General features: G+C 40.2%; 1 protein-coding gene across 3 annotated transcripts in view; it reads left to right on the top strand.

The window, feature by feature from the left end:
* Nucleotides 1–448: 448 nt before the first annotated feature.
* DMTF1 (cyclin D binding myb like transcription factor 1) overlaps nt 449–16,750 on the top strand; it is a 32,104-nt gene continuing 15,802 nt past the window's right edge. For 2 of the 3 annotated variants that reach the window (XM_075770127.1, XM_075770038.1), the window contains exons 1-7: nt 449–640; nt 7,546–7,662; nt 8,185–8,304; nt 9,141–9,235; nt 9,980–10,094; nt 14,049–14,125; nt 15,624–15,781. In XM_075770127.1, coding sequence (XP_075626242.1) covers nt 7,554–7,662; nt 8,185–8,304; nt 9,141–9,235; nt 9,980–10,094; nt 14,049–14,125; nt 15,624–15,781 — 674 coding nt within the window. In that variant the 5' untranslated portion in view covers nt 449–640; nt 7,546–7,553. The remainder of the gene's footprint in view (nt 641–7,545; nt 7,663–8,184; nt 8,305–9,140; nt 9,236–9,979; nt 10,095–14,048; nt 14,126–15,623; nt 15,782–16,750) is intronic. The other variant, XM_075770221.1, reaches the window with a different exon arrangement.

Genomic DNA, 16,750 nt, shown 5'->3' with positions numbered 1-16,750 from the left:
TAGAGGTTCAATCCATAAAGTAGCCATAAGGCACTTTGTGGTGCAAGCGTAAAAACGCACGCAAGGGATTCCGCTCACCTTCTTGATCTACCCGGTCTGTCTGTGAGGAGGCTCAGCGGGTGACCTTTTTTGCCAAGGATCAGGGTGCCTGCAGGTACACGCTCCACGAAGCGGTGAACACCACAAGCCGCACACCACTAGCTGCTTGTTTATTCTCATCTTTAAGTCTCATTTTTTATTAACAGACCATTTTCTTTCCAGCTCATTAGGCAGGAGGAAAATGAAAAGCGACCCATGAAGTCAGTGTGGATGGGCAGAGGGGGTTTTCCTCAGGGCCGGGCCGGGCTGGGGGGGGGAGCCCTTCCCGCCTCCCGAGCAGCGAGAAAGGAAAGGCGCCGTGCGCTTTGTGGCACCACCGCCTCGGCGGACCCCGCGCCGTGCGCTTTGTGGCGCCGCGGCAGGGCGGAAGCGACGGGTGGACGGGCGGCGGGCCCTTCCGGCGGGCTCGCGGGCTGCCTGCGCCTTGCCCTGCCGCTGCCTCCGCCTCCCCCACTCGCCGCTCGCTGCCGCTCGGCGCCTCCATCCTGGTACTTGGGAGTCTCCATCCTGGTTTCTCAAGTGCCCGGACCCAAAACAGGAAGTAAGTGAGCGGGGGCCTGCGGGTTGACAGGGCCGGGAGCGGCCGGGCAGCGGCGGCGGAGCGGAGCAGACTGAGGAGATCGGGAGGGGGGAGGCGGCCATGTCCGGCCTCACGCCTCAGCCGCGGCCGGACTGGGCCGGGCCGGGCCGGGTTGGGCTCGCAGCGGAACTGGCAGCGGTCTCGGCCAGCGCCGCCGCCCGCCGAGAGGACGGGAAAATGGCGGCGGCGGCGGCCCGGGACCAAATGGCGGCGCTGGCGGCCGGGGGGCAGCGGGGGGCTGAGGCGGGCCCTGAGGCGCGGAGCCGCCGCCTGCGAGGCGCTGCCCCCGCCCCGGGGGCAGTGCCGGGGGCTGGGGCAGGGCGGCTGCGTCCCGCTGGGTTTCTCCCTGGGGCCGCGATCCGTTGTTCCTCGGCTGCCCGGGGAGCTACCGGGCGTCGGGAGCGCCGCGCAGAAAAAAATTTGGGAAGGGGGGGGGACCGCAAAATAGGGGAAAACCTGGCAACTACCAAACCGCGGCTGCCTTGGGGCAACAGGGGAAGGGGAGGGCGGCGTGTGGGTTTGGGGTTTTTTTGTTATTTATGTTTTAAACTCCTTTCCCCTTACCTTGATGTCTGTAATAAAAGGCCACCTGCACGAACACGTTCAAATCTCCCGATTTCCCCTCGCTGGGTCTGCGGTTGGGGTATCCTAAGCTTGTGTCTTTTATCTGTTTTCTCCCCCCCCCGCCCCCCCGAGAGTTGCGATTTGAGGTTGCTTGGGGCTTTATTTTTAAGTGGAGTCTGTAATGTGTAACTCTGCCTAGGTATCAGGGTTTTCCTCTAAAAGCTGTACCAGGCTTTTCTGCACTAGAGTTACGCTCTCTGTTTTGCCAAAAAAAAAAAAAAAAAAAAAAGGATTCCGGTCGAACAAGCCTTTTTTTCTGTCCTTTTTTTTCTTTTTGAGGTGTCTTTATTCTTGGTTGTGCACTTCGGCTCGGTGAAGCATGTTACGCTTCTATTAGCTACATCCTTAGCCAACAGATAGTATTTGTATGTATTTATTCACAAAGAGTTAGTATTGTTCAGCCCCATCTGGCCATTGTAAGTTATGTGTTGAAGTAATCTAGAAAATGCTTTTTGTTTGCCAGCACTGCTCTGGCCATAGATGTAAGTTGGCTTCCTGACAGTGTAGTTAAAGTCCCGTTGCAAAACCAGGAGATGTAGGCTTTGCAATGAAATGGACACATCCCATTCAAATTCTGATTTTCATCAATCCATATGAATATAATAATGGCAACAACTTCATGCTTATTTTCCAGACACTTACTGAAACTTCATAGATCATGTTTTATGGCTTACCAAAAAGATTGAATGTTAATTAAAACTCCTTAAATAGAATGCCTAGCGATACTGATTTTTGTCTTAACCACTCAAAATTATAAAAGGTGGGTATATAAGAGACAAAAATCTCCATGTGTCTGTACTGTATTTTACATTTTCTAATAGTCGCTTATTTTAAGCATTAATTCTGTGCTCATCTGTCCATCAGGAAGCAACAGAGCTGTGACTTTGCTTACCAATCTTACACCTTGTACAATTAGGATAAGAGTCAACTTTTCATATTTTATTGCATGCTAAATTTCTGCCTGTTGTTTATAAAGGTGAAGAAGTTACTGGAATGCTTAGAATGAATCTGGATTTACATGAAAGTAAAAGAATATTTATTTTAGTACATACCAGTCTTACAAAGATTTTTATCCACAGTCATAACCTTGTGCCTGAGAGCCCTTTTCTATTACTCAAAAACAAAACTTAGAACTTTCTGTGTTTTTTCTTTTGAAAGAGATAGGACTTAGCTTTTTTTTTTCCCTCCCTGTGTGACATTTAAAGCACACTCAGTGCTTTTTATTAAAATATCACGGATAGGCTAGAATTCATGGAGTTCTGCCAAATTTGGATTGATGCAAATGGGAACAGTTTGTCCCATTGTGTCTCCCATATATTCCATTTCTGGAATGGCCCCCTTATCTAAATACCATTGATGAGCAGAACATAAGTGTTCCTAAAGGACTGTAATCTCATGCTGATACAGTTTAATAAATCTTTGTGTGTCTTGAAATCAGGTCTTTGGGTCATTCTCTTTGATATCTGCCAGTTTGGTCCCCTCTTAGGCCCGTTGTTGCAGCTGTTAAAGGCAGTTTCTATGTGGTGGATTTTTAGATTTGAGTGGAACCTGTTTAGTGTGAAGAAAAGGTTTCTTATTGAATAATAGCATAAGACAATTGGCACTAGTTGAATAGCAAAAACTCCTGATTATATACTGTAAGTATTGACCATGTAAGAGCCATGGTATGGAATACACTAAGCATTCAGTCTTTCTTAAATATGAGCTATATGGGGTCCTGTAATGACTTTGTTTCCTTTGTGTTATTCTTGAATGAATGCCTAGAAATTCCAGTGCATCCCGTGTGATTGTTCCAGTTAAATGCCTCAATAGCTGGATGCCTCTCTTAGTAAATGTCAATTTTTACTTCTCACAGGATTTAGTGAAACATACTTTTACTTTTTTGCCCAGTGCAGAAAACACAGCCTTTAATACAATTTCATGTAGAAATTTTAAAAGATTTACAACAGTCCACAGGGCTAGCCATAACATTCAGTTAATCACTAGGCATAATGACAGAATTCTGTCTGCAAGGGTAAAAATACTGTTTCTTAGAAGTGCTTAATTTTTACAGCTCACAGAATAATTGAGCCCATCTGCCTGATGAAGATGATTTAGAATTACAGGAATTTTGTATTAAAATGGTCAGATTTTTTTGTAACTTGGTATAAAATCAGCTTTGTGGGTTTTTTCCTGCCTAAATCTGCTGCATGTTTCCCAAATAAATAAGAACTGCTGTATTATGTGGCATTAGTGGAAAATTTATATTGGAATTCTACATTAAATTATTCTTGTAGGCAAAGTGTTTTCCTGTCTCTTTGGTTGCCTGTTAAAACCTGTTTAAAATTGTAATGCAATGCTTAAAAATGTTGAATTTGGTAAATGCACCCAAGAATCTGACAAGCCAAAAAGTGCTTATTAAATTTACACTGATTTCTAAGCTGCTATCTTAGAAATTTAAGATTACACTATCTTCACTGCATTTCATAGTACGCATCCATACTGTTTGTGTATGTGCATCCAACAGCATTCCCTTCCCCCACAAGCTAACACCCTCCTTCAGAGCATAAAATATTAGTGGTAGATTGGTATCTCTAAAAAGAATGTGTTTGAATCAAGGATTAAAGAAAAGTCTTGGGTCATGCATTTAAAATTAAACCAAGCTTTTTGTTTTAAATATAAAGCAATGCGTTTTCAAAAGCATACTTAGTGGAGTTATGAAAAGAAGGTGATCTTTTGGAGGTAACGAGACTAGTCATGTCATAATTCTCACTAATTAAGAAACACTGGCTGTCATTAACTTTGTATTTAACTTTTTCAAGAGCAGACATGTAGTGGATGTGCAGGTGTCTGTATTAAACAGAATTTGCATGGCACATCCTGAAAGACTTCTGCAGAGGTACGGCATTGTTTAGCATGGCTTCAGCTGTCATCCCGTGATAAATCGAGGACATCGGGCGAGTACAGTGTCCCTGCAGCCAGTATCAAAGGAGCCTGCATCAGAGGGCGTTGTCTCCTGCAGCAGCACTGTGCTTTCTCCACTGAGCTCACCGTAAACTCCAAGTAGTCCCATCGTATGTCGTATTTGATGTGTCTTAAGCTTACGTGGTAGTTCCATCATTATTTAAGTGTAAAGCAGTGATTTTTATAAGATCTGGAGATTGTTACCTGTTCACACAGAACCACCACCACAGCTACTCGAGACTTTTTTTTTCCTCACCTCTTGGTCACTAATTCATGTCTTTGTGGGTTAGCACTCCTGTCCTGGTGTAAATATATCTTGAAGCAACAAGTTTGTTTGTTTCTTTCAGTTTTCTTGTATTTGTGTAGTCTAATGAATAAAAAATAATGACCCAAATATGCATTTGACTTGATTCCTCATGTTCTTTGCAGTCAGTTTTCAGTTGAGGTCTGAGGCCATATCCGTAAAAGTTGATGAGAATTTTTCCAGTCAAATGAAGGATTTGGTTCTTCCGAAGTTTTTATCGAGGCTTGATAATGATTATTACCTTTACTCAGAAAACTTGAGATATGCTAAATCTCAAGTATCTGACACAGAACATTACTGTTTTTTCTGGAGAGCCTACACTTATTGTTGGCATAAACTGTTCTTGGGAGGGTGGCAAAAAGTTATAAAACCCTGCTTAGTCCCAGAATTACATTGAGGAGTACTTAGGAAATCACAGTTCCTTGAACAATGTGCTGTGCAGAGTTTTTAGTGCTTTGAAAGGAATGCCTGGGAGCTCGGGCAGACAACTGTAGATTCCTGACTTGATCAGAAGAATCAGTGCTGCTGTTAGGTGTGGTGCCTCAGCTATTGTCTGTTTAGTCCTGTTAGGGCTCTGTTTGTGTGGAAGTGTCAAGGGTCGCAGCTGTTGATGGTGGTGTATCTTCCTCCCCACCTTTGATGGAACTGCCAGGTTTGGATGTATGCACCCCTTTTATGCTGTATGCTGGCAAACCAGCAAGGGAGAGAATGTGAATGGGCAACCCTAATTGCTACTGTGGTTTTGATTTGGGAGCCTGATCCTGTAAACATATTCTTTGATTCTTAGCAAGCCCTGAGTAACTGATGGAAGAATGGCCTAGCTTTACTGTCTCTGTATTGAGTTCTCAATAAAAAAGAAGGAATGGTCTTTTGTATCTTCCGCTGTGGATGGTGCTATGGTTTCCACTGATTCTAGATCAGCTTTAGGTGACGTACGTGATTGACATAATATGTTTTATAAAAATAAATCTCATGTCTTTCAAGCCTTTATAGTGGTGAGAAGAAAAATAGGTGCTTTCAGCTGATTATAGAAAAATACGTGTTATCACTGTCTGTTGATGTAAAATTAAAGAATAATCCTCCATGGCATTTCAAGCAGCTCTGGGAATTTTTACTGCAGCGTTCCCTGTAGTAATAGTTATTCAGAAAGTACCTGTGAACATGAAACAGAGAATCTATGTATTTTTTTCGGCCATCCAGAATGGTTCAATTTGTTCACTCCCCAAAAGCTAAATGAGTAAGTCGAAACTCGGTTGAAGAAGTTACAGCCTGCTAATTTAGCTGAAACACTTTGGATTTCTTTCTTCATGTTTTAGAATTAAGGGTGCCCCTTTTGGTTCTTAAAAATCAGTACTATAGTCATGCAGCAAGCATCGCTTCCAGTAAAGGATAGGGCAGAGGCTGTAACACTCAGAAGCAGATGAATCCAAAGGAAGTTACTACCTCCTACGCTTGCATGTGGCAAGGAGCTGTTGCTAACGGTAGATATGAAAGTAAATTTGAGAACCCTCTGATCTAAAATATCAATGGTATCTGAAATTTCTGACATGTTCAGAAGGGTAATATCGCTTCATTTTAGGAATCGGTCACCACACGTGCTTAAAGATGTGCCAAATCTTCATCAAGCTTGAGAGGTGATAAGTAATTTTATTGAAAGACTGGTAGTAGTTTTATCCTTCCAAGAAAATAATACTCTTGGGAATCTTCAATACCAAATAACATGTTTTCTGAATAAAAATTAAATCATTTTGTGCTGAAGCAATATTGTTAATGTTATACAGGAGATTTAAAATCTAGATTGTAAATTCCACTTACGTATGGGTATATGGGTATTCCTGCCTGGTACATCGAAACTTTTAATGTAATTGTGATTTATTTTTTTAAAGCTATAGTCAGTGATTTTTTTAACAACCTAAGTTAAAATTGTTGATAACAGTATTTTGGCTTCAAAATAAAAGTTACAAGTATTTTTTTTTTCCTGTTGTTGACATATGAGAAAACACATAAAAAGGACTGAGCATTTCAGGGAGAAAGAGATGATGTTTTCTTTTTATAAATCTCTGCCAAAGGAAGTCACCAAACCCAGGTGCTTAAAACTGATGAAATCATTGCAAAGCTTCTGGATATTTTAGATGTGATTTCATTTCGCTTCAGCAGCACAAAAGGTTGCATTTCTTTGTATTTGGTGGATTAGAACTTTTTTGTGAGGTTTTGTTTTTTTTCAGACTTAGTAATAGTGCTAGTTTACGCTGAAATTCTTACAAGCTTTGAGTTTCGTCATAGTGCCTATATATATATTTAGTGGAAATGAGATTACGAGAAGCATTCTGTATTGCCCTAGTTCACTGACTTCAGTGAATACAGCTTATCCTGGATAAGTTATTTTCTGAGTAATTTTTTATACTGTTGATTGCTTGCACCCAATTTTTCTGTTGCTTATGTTGTTTTAATGCTAAAGAAAAAATTCTGACTTCACATTTACTTCTATGCATGGAAGGAGAGTAAAACTTTGCAATTTAGCAGTCTATATAAATAATGCAATTATGAGTACTATGATGCTACAAAAATATTTCTCAGTACTGACTAGCTTTAGGTTATATAATAATAAAATTATTAAAAGGGCAGTGGAACAAATATTAGACAAAAAGTATCAGATGGGGAGAATGCAGAAATGCTGAAAAGTAATAGCCTAGGTTTGTGTTTAAAAAAAAATAATAGTAGTAGTAAATTGCAAATGCTCCTGAATAGGGAGTTTAAGGACTATTTTTAACTGGAAAAGTAGCTCTGAAGCTAGCTGATGTTACCCTGTGCAATGTATGAGTATGCAGGAAAAGTAAAGCCGAATGTCTTAAACCGTGGAATTTTTCATGTGAAAGGACAGACATTTGTCATTCTCTGTGGGAGATGATGCTGGTTGCTTGAAATAAAGGAAGCAGCATTATGGACAAAGTGGCAGTCTGACTGCAGAAAAGTAATCTGTGTATTGCTCTTTCAGGTTTGAGTATGAGCACAGTTGAAGAAGAGTCTGACACAGTGACAGTAGAAACGGTGAACTCTGTGACTTTGACTCAGGACACTGAAGGGAACCTTATACTTCATTGCCCTCAAAATGGTATAGAATTGTATTGCATAGTATTATTTCTTCTTTTTTTCATTGATCCAGCCATCATAATTCCCTGCCCCCAAATTCTATGAGCTACTTGGATTCAGCTTACTGTGCTGCAATTTGTTCTGTTTCAGTTTAAAGAAGGATGAATTGTCAAATTAGGTGTAAATCACAGAACTATGTATGTATCTGTCCAACAAGGATATAGCTGTTCTGATTTATTTCAGTGGAAATGGGTTCTTAGAACCAAGCACGTACCCAAATTTCTGTAGACTTAAGGGACTGGTTTGTGTGTGACAGACTGTGGATGGAATTTACAAAGAAAATCTCACAGAAAATGTATGTTGAATAAAGTTTGTGAACTGTTGTTGCCCATAACTTACACCAAGTTCCTGGGCGGTAGTAAAGCACCGAACCAACCTATCACATTTGCTTCTACCTTTTGTTTTGGTCCACTTTGTTAGCAGAACTTTGTCCAAAGCTCCCCTTTGTGGACAGAAGGTAACCTGTGTATGTTTTTGTTGTTAGAAGCTGATGAAGTAGACTCTGAAGACAGCACTGAACCTCCACACAAGAGGCTTTGCTTATCAGAGGATGATCAAAGCCTTGATGATTCCACTCCGTGCATTTCTGTTGTTGCAGTTCCAAGTAAGTTCTTTTAAGTTTTTGTACTCTTGTAGCCAAGTTTCTGTTGGTTAAAACTGGACTCTTTGGATCACATTAGAATATTTTGCATGTTTTATTTTCAAATTTTATTAATAGACTTAGGTATCATCTTTACCACTCAGAGCCTTGGATGGTTTTGCAGCAATTGTTATCTATACAGTGCTAGCAAAATAATAACTTAGTATTTCCACGTTTCGTAATACTGAGATATATGGTCTTTTTAAGGCAGAGATTGTTGTACAAAAGGTAGGCTGAATACTGAATTAGTCTTAAGGAAGTTGATTGATTATTAGGTAGTTCAATATAATCTCCCAAAGGGAGGCAAAACCAGATCTAGCAAGTTGAAATACCAATTTACAAAACCTAGAGTGGCTGTTTATTTGGTGGAACTTAGTAGAAACTCCTTAGAAGTCAAGGCATTATCATGTTGAAATTGAAGGAAAACTGGGGGAAAAGAATGCAGCCAAAAGATTTTAACATTATTCTTTAGCAATTGGAAAATACTGAAGATAGGGATGGAAAGGAAGCATTAATGCAGTTCCAAATGTTTGCATGAAATCAAACACTTTTTATTTAGATGTTTCACATTAGGTCTTAGTTGTAGTCCAATGTAAAACTGAAGGTTTCAAAACTCATATTTAAATTTTATAAAGAGGAACAGTTGATAATAATTTTGATGATTTTACTGTGTCAATAAATAAATACCAAATAAGGCCTTTTTAAAAATTTCAGTGCAAAGGTAGCAATTTATAAAACCTGTAGCATGCATAAAAAATGTTACAGGAATAAGATAGACAACTAACTTAGCCATTCTGAAGTTTCAGAAAATGATCAGAGCTTTGAGGTGACCATGACTGCTACCACTGAGGTAGCTGAAGATGAGATTAACGAAGGAACTGTTACTCAGATTCAGGTACAGTAAAACTTCAAAATTGACCTATTTGATGTACAGTTTTATTTAAATTGAAATGAAAAAGGAAACAAATAGCAGAAATGGCTTATTAAATTAATAAGGTTATTTTTAGTATGAAACTAATGTATTTGAGCACAGATCTTGTTTGTAAAATGTTCTATAAAAGTACAATTGAATCATTTTATATATGAAAGAGGTTATTTATATTGTAACTTACTGCCCAAAGAGCAACGCAGTAACAGTAATAGATGTAACCCTCCACTATAATTACTTGCTCTGTGGTGATCTGCATAGAAGACAAGTTTATCTCTTATTTCTGTCATTCTTTGATTATAAATTAAACTTTATAACAGGCCTAAACATGGTTTGCCTTTCACCAGTCCTAGCAGTTACATACAGTTCTCATTGTGGATGTACCATGTTTAAAAGTTCTAGATTGGAGATGCTCTTTCCACCAAAGCCAGTGAGACTCTTCCTATTCACTGTACGTTAAACAGGATGAAGAATGTTATCTAATTAATTCTCACAAATTTATATGTTAAGATGCTAAATCTTACTCAGGTATTTTAAGAAAGGTGAATGTACTTTTAATGCCCTATCTAAAAAGTGGCACTTTTGGAGCAGTCAGCAAGGTAAGTAGGTGTGCTGGTTTCATTTTCCTTCAAGTTACGCCTCCATGTTAAATGCAAGGTGATAGAAAGAACCGAACATCTTACTGGATGATCTCATATTGGTCTTTTCAAGATTCTTCAGAATGAGCAGCTGGATGAAATCTCCCCAATGGGCAATGAAGAAGTGTCAGCTGTTAGTCAGGCCTGGTTCACAACCAAAGAGGATAAGGATTCTCTAACAAATAAAGGTAGGATATTGCAAATGCAGTTCTCCCATGCTGTAGAAAGGTAAGCTATTCCAAATGTCTCAGGACATTTTGCAGGTTGCATAAAGTAGCCTCTAGTCTGTCTTTTTTAGTGAAGATATTTGAGAAGACTGATTCAGCAAATGCTGAGATACCGAATGCATTAAGTCTTCACCATCCCACTTACACTTTGTATGCAAGAAGAAAATTAGAACTCCAGGTGCACTTGGAGAAGAAGAGGGACCAAGCTTGCAGTGGTGACAGTGATTCTAGTGGCTGTGGTAGAGAACTGCTGTAGATAGTGCATCAGCACAGACGGAGCAGTTGTGTTTGCTCCATTTACACTTCTGTGCGGTTAGGGGACAGGCAGCTGCAGTCAGAGGGTGGTATACCATGAAAAAAAATAATCTTTACTCAGGTTAATACATCTTCCTCTGAGCAGGGCTTACTGGCCACTATGTTGTGATTCATATTAAGCAGTTTCTGCAATGGAGTTGCTTCAGAAGTAGACGGATCACACAGGCCAGGATCTACTGAAATAATCACTGCTACTCCTAAAACTGCCACCCTGTTGGTATTTCTCCCTTTCAAAATCATAGAATGGTTTGGGTTGGAAGGGACCTTAAAGATCATCTAGTTCCAACCCTCTCCCTGCTGTGGGCAGGGACACCCTCCACTAGACCAGGTTGCCCAAAGCCCCATCCAACCTGGCCTTGAACGCTACCAGGGATGGGGCATCCACAGCTTCTCTGGGCAACCTGTGCCAGTGCCTCACCACCTTCATCATAAAGAATTTCCTCCTAATATCTAATCTAAATCTACTCTCTTTTAGCTTAAAGCCATTACCCCTTGTCCTGTCACTACACTCCGTGATAAACAGTCCCTCACCATCTTTCCTGTAGGCCCCTTTAGGTACTGGAAGGCTGCAAATTAGATCTCCCCGGAGCCGCCTTTTCTCCAGGCTGAACAACCCCAACTCTCTCAGCCTGTCCTCACAGGAGAGGTGCTCCAGCCCTCTGATCAGCTTCGTGGCCCTCCTCTGGACTCTCTCCAACAGCTCCATGTCTCTCCTGTGCTGGGGACCCCAGAGCTGGACACAGTATTCCAGGTGGGGTCTCACAAAAGTGGAGTAGAGGGGGAGAATCCCCTTCCTCAACCTGCTGCTCACACTTCTTGTGATGCAGCCCAGGACATAGTTGGCTTTCTGGGCTGCAGGTGCACGCTGCCCCCTCATGTTGAGCTTTTCATCAATCTGTACCCCCAAGTCCTTCTCCTCGGGGCTGCTCTCAATCCATTCTCCACCCAGCCTATAGTTGTGCTTGGGATTGCGCTGACCCACGTGCAGAACCTTGCACTTGGGCTTGTTGAACTTCATGTGGTTCGCACGGGCCCACCTCTCCAGCCTGTCAAGGTCCCTCTGGATGGTTTCCCTCCCCTCCAGCATGTTGATCCCACCACACAGCTTGGTGTCATACGTATCTGCACAATCATGCAGTAGCTGCTGAACTTTATAGCTGATTTTCCCCACCAGGGGAAATGCCTTTCTAAACCTAGAGTAACAACTTAGTGTCAAATGAAGACCTGTTTTCTCTCCAGTCTCTCTACTATTTTTCTTACCCTGACTTTTTCCCTTTCTAGGGGGAAAAAATGTAAATCTTTTTCAGTCTGTCCAAAGCAACTCCCTTTTTTATTAGAAAACTTTAGGGGAAAAAAGTAATGGTTTTCTCTCACAGAAGCAAATGATCTCTTACCCAGTGAGTTCTACTCCAAAGAGCTGAGTGTACTAAGTCAGTGAAAAAGTGTGGATGAGGCACACAGAACCTGGGTGTTGGATATGGAAAATTCAAAGAAAGGGAGCTGAGCAACTCTGTCAATCACCGTTTCACTCACTGATCCCAAGTGTGCAATAACAGTTCTAACAGACAATATTGTCTAACAGACAATAAATAATTTCTCCCCATTTTCTCTGTCCTTATTTATTAAATTTATCAGGCTTCAAAGCTGTTCAGTGTTCAGTCCAAGGTCTGAGGCAGAGATGGGATAGCAAAGAGATCCCTTTGCATCACAGCACTGAGGCAGCTGCGTAGAAGTAGTGAGAAATCAGGTTCCTGCAGTCTCTGGGGTGAGAGGAAGCACAGAGATTATGATCCTTCCAGTAGCCAGTGGTGAAGGGCTTTGGTTGGGAGCAGTACCTTCTCAGCTGAGACTGGAGGAACATGTACTGGTGATTTGGCAGAGAAATTACTGTTTCCATGTGACTTGGTGGCCTCATGTTTGATATGTGTCTTGTTAAACATATTAGAAACTTCCTGCATTTGTTCCTTTTGTAGCTGTCTCACAGGCATTTCAAGTGACCATGCATCACAAGTGGCATTTACGGCTGTGAATGAATGAGGGCACTAAATCTGGTGATTCTAATTAAGAGATGAATAATTTGGGGAAGACATTTCTAATAAAATACATCTAGAAATACAGTTTCAGTTTCCATACTAGCTGAACTTTTCTTGAAGTCTCTGTGCCCCATCACAGAGATCAGCTGTGAAGGAATCCCACTGTGCATCTCCTTTTAACAGCAGCAAGGAGTTTGGCATTTGTTGCTTGAGCTCATCATTTTATAGCAGTCTCCACTGCTCCAGTGCTTTCTTTGAAGACCTGTGGGCAGGTTATAATAATCTTGGCACTGAATATGCAAACACATGAAGTGCAAAATACGCTTCCTTTCCTAAAATAGTTGGGTGGTAAAGAATATTCCATGTAAAGAGTAGCAGTGTCCCTTTAAGACAGTTCAGATGCTTGGATAGAGGTGTGAATCACACCTACATTAGTAGGTTATTCTGTCTCTGTAGCTTTGGAAGAAGAGATTGAAGCTCTAAGGCACAAGGGAAGAGTTTTCTCTCATCAGTTCCAATGGAATTAGTAATAATGCCTGTACTTTTCATTATAATTGGATTTGAGTAAACAGTCTCTTTGGTGTGTTCTGCCTCTCAGTTCTGGTAATTAGCAGGCTGAGAAGGAAGTACCCTGATTTTTCTGAGCAGAGACGGGCAGGTAGCCAGCACGCACCAGTATGTAAACTGGGTCACCAGCATAACCTTAATTATAAGTGATCGTTAATATTAAGTATGGTATGAGCATGAGGGGGAAAAAAAGAGGAGTCTGTATATAAATTCAAGGTAGGAATGTTTTAATGTTTTATTGATAGACCTGGGGTTTGAAATTTTCTCTCTGAATAAAGTTGATTGATTTTGCTTTTAAAGCTTAGCTAGCATTGTAGTTACTAAGGGCATGGACAGAGAGGAAACATAATGTTTGTTTCTATTGGTTTGCCACTTTTATTTGGAAATAAAGCACTCAATGTGAGTCTTTATCTTAATGGTGACCACTGCACAATGCGAGGAAAAAAAAAAAAAAGATGGGGACTAGCTTGTCAAAATTGACTAGGTAGAGCATTTGCATCTATGAAAAGCACTCCCAGTAGGTAGCACTACTCACATGTTGGGAAGTGCTGAGGTGTATAAAAGAACCCCACGTTGTTGTCAATTTCTCAAGTAGTATTTTGAGGCACATTTGAAGTCCCAGCTTCTGGAATCATTTGAGTGCATGGAAATTTCAGCTGCCAGTTTAAAGACAGAAATTTTCTAGTTGTGGCTGAAGAGAAAGCCTAAAAATGTGACTTGATAGCACGTAGAGGAATCCATGTTCTGTTTTTAAAAAATGGATGTTTTTGAAGGTGGATCTGACTCACATTATTTAAACATTAGTTAACAGTTACTAAGGATTGTTTATCAGTTCTGAAATAACATCTGTTTAAAATTAATGCTAGTTAGTTAAAGTAGATAAAATTACTACTCTCTTTTCTTTGTTAATTGCAATAACGAGGGTCATGTTTTTCTGATATTTTTGTTGTTGTTTTGCTGACTTTCACTTCAGTAATTAGTTTGTCATTTCTATTTTCAGGCCATAAGTGGAAGCAAGGGATGTGGTCAAAGGAAGAAATTGACATTTTGATGAGTAACATTGAGCGTTATTTAAAGGTATGTGTTAAGAGTATGTTACCTGCTAGTTGGCGTGGTGATGCAGCTCCTGCTAGAAACCAACTTTCTTTAGTACTTCCTAGAATGTGCAATAAGGGATTCTGATCGGTTCGTCATAGAAATGGCGATTACCCATCTGAAATTCATAAGATAATTATATCCATACATAGGATTTAAGACTACTGAATGTAACATTGCTTTTAATTTGTGAGTATATCCCATTTTAAAATTTCACATCAGGGTCTTCAAGTGGCTTAATCTCTTTCTCTGAATATATATCACTCATGAAATCTTTGGTGAAGACAAAGGAAAAAATTGTACTAGGAATAGAGATAATTTTCCATACAAAATGTTGAATACAACTTCCAGACTTCTTTGATGCCATATTTGTATTTGTTTACTACACTATCAGGATGCCTGTGTCCGCTTTCTTCCCCTTAATATATTGTTATCAGAGTTCAGTGTAAAAATAGGCATTCTGGTAACATGCTGACAGTGATAATTGCCCATGAGTAATATTTGAGCTGAGCGCTTACAGCTGAGAATATTTGAGCTGAGCGCTTACAGCTGAGAATATATAGCCTGGATATTACAGGTTCACCAGCCTTCATTTGTGAATCAAAAAAAGCCCTGAATTTAGTCTTCATTGGTATAAAAATCCTCAGTATTAGTTGTAGAAAGTGTGCCTGCCCACAAGTGTATTAGAATTTCTGCCACAAACTCATTCATAGGTAATATTTTTGAAATCTAGAGAAGCTTTTTTAAGATGGCTAAATAACTTTTTTGAGTTACTGATAACTCATTTGATTATTTTGCCATTTGTCTGCTTTCTTGTACTGCTTCGAATAATTGAAATGTAGTGATTTTTAGTTTAAGCTGAAGTTAAACTAAAGCTTTCCGTTTATACTTAACTCCAGTGGTTTTGTATCAAATTTGCTTTTAGTTTCCATCAGAGCAAGAAGAGTAGTTTAATTGAAAAAAAAAATGGCTTTCAGATAAAAAATATCTAAAAATTATGTAATTATGTAATAAATTGATATAGCACCTTCTGCTGTATAACCCCAGGATAATTCCACTAGACAATATTTTCCATGGCGTTCTAAATGATGTTTCAGTTTTTGATCTTAAAATAAACATTGGACAGATTTTTTTAAAATGTAGATGAAAGTTAAAGCTTCCCTGTCTACCTGGACTCCAGTGTAAAAAAAAAAAAAAACAAACAAACCCCCCCAAAAAAACCCCAAACAAAAAAAAACCACCCACCAAACCAAAAAACCCCACCAAAAACCTAATGTTCAAGGGTTTGTATTTGAGGTAGCTAATTCATAAATACTCAGTTTAACTTTTGGACTATAGTATTTGAGATACATGGAAAGTTGTTTAATAGTATGCTAGGCTTCAGTTCTTAAGTTTTCTACTTCTTAATTGCTAGGAGACTTTATCTAAGGTGTTTTGTTTGTGGTTTGTTTGGTTGTTTTTTTAAAATGCTTTCTTCTAGGCCCGTGGGATAAAAGATGCCACTGAAATTATATTTGAAATGTCGAAAGATGAAAGAAAAGATTTCTACAGGACAATAGCTTGGGGTCTGAATCGGCCTCTCTTCGCTGTCTATAGAAGAGTTCTTCGCATGTATGATGACAGAAACCATGTTGGAAAGTATGAAAACCTCTAATGCTGCATGGTTTTATTGGTATGAGTAGGGTCATGTATTTAATGTTTGACATCTTGTATGCGAGACAGAAGAATCTAGCCAAACACACCTAGCTCTTCCTAATCATAAGTCGCCTCTGCTGAATTCTAGTAGATCAGCCTTGACAATAGTTGTGTTGGAGAGGGACTGTTTACAAGGGCATGGAGTGATAGGACAAGGGGGAATGGCCTTAAGCTAAAGGAGGGGAGATTTAGATTAGATATTAGGAAATTTTTCACTGTGAGAGTGGTGAGGCACTGGCACAGGTTGCCCAGAGAAATTGTGAATGCCCCCTCCATGAAAGTGTTCAAGGCCAGGTTGGATGGGGCTTTGGGCAACCTGGTCTAGTGGAGGGTGTCCCTGCCCATGGCAGGGGAGGTTGGAACTGGATGATGTTTGAGGTCCCTTCCAACCCAAACCAGTCTGTGATTCTATCAAATTGACGGTATCCGCAAATTTAAAAAAAAAAAAAACACCCCCCCCGACCCCCCCCCACCCCCCCAAAAAAAAAAAAGATGCAGAGAGGATTCTGATATGATTAGAAGCCTTTGACACAAGCACGGATCTGCTGAGATGTAGTTTTTTCCTAGAACCGTGACATTGAGCTAATTGATATTCATCCCTGTGCCCTTAGTTTGCCCATCTGTAAAGCAGTTGGCGTGGCACCATCCAGAAGTGCCGAAAAGGATGTTGGGTTTTTAAAGGTAGTTGAAAATTAAAAATACCATCTCCGTGCTGATTTTTTTAATGGAAAGTCATCCTTATGATGATTGTGAACCGAGACCAAAAGGAAACTAATACACAAAATTCTAATTCTGTTCTTAGTAGTAAGATCACTGAGAATGAGGAATTTTACTGGCAAATGAGCGAAGTATTAGTCCACATCACCTTAGAAATATGCTAATGTGGAAAATGGCATTTATTCTTGATGTTCT

The sequence above is a fragment of the Balearica regulorum genome, chromosome 1 (genome assembly GCF_011004875.1).
Source record: "Balearica regulorum gibbericeps isolate bBalReg1 chromosome 1, bBalReg1.pri, whole genome shotgun sequence".
NCBI classification, from domain to species: Eukaryota; Metazoa; Chordata; class Aves; order Gruiformes; family Gruidae; genus Balearica; species Balearica regulorum.
Note: the sequence above shows the minus strand (reverse complement) of the source record. Positions and strands in the feature narration are given on the sequence as shown.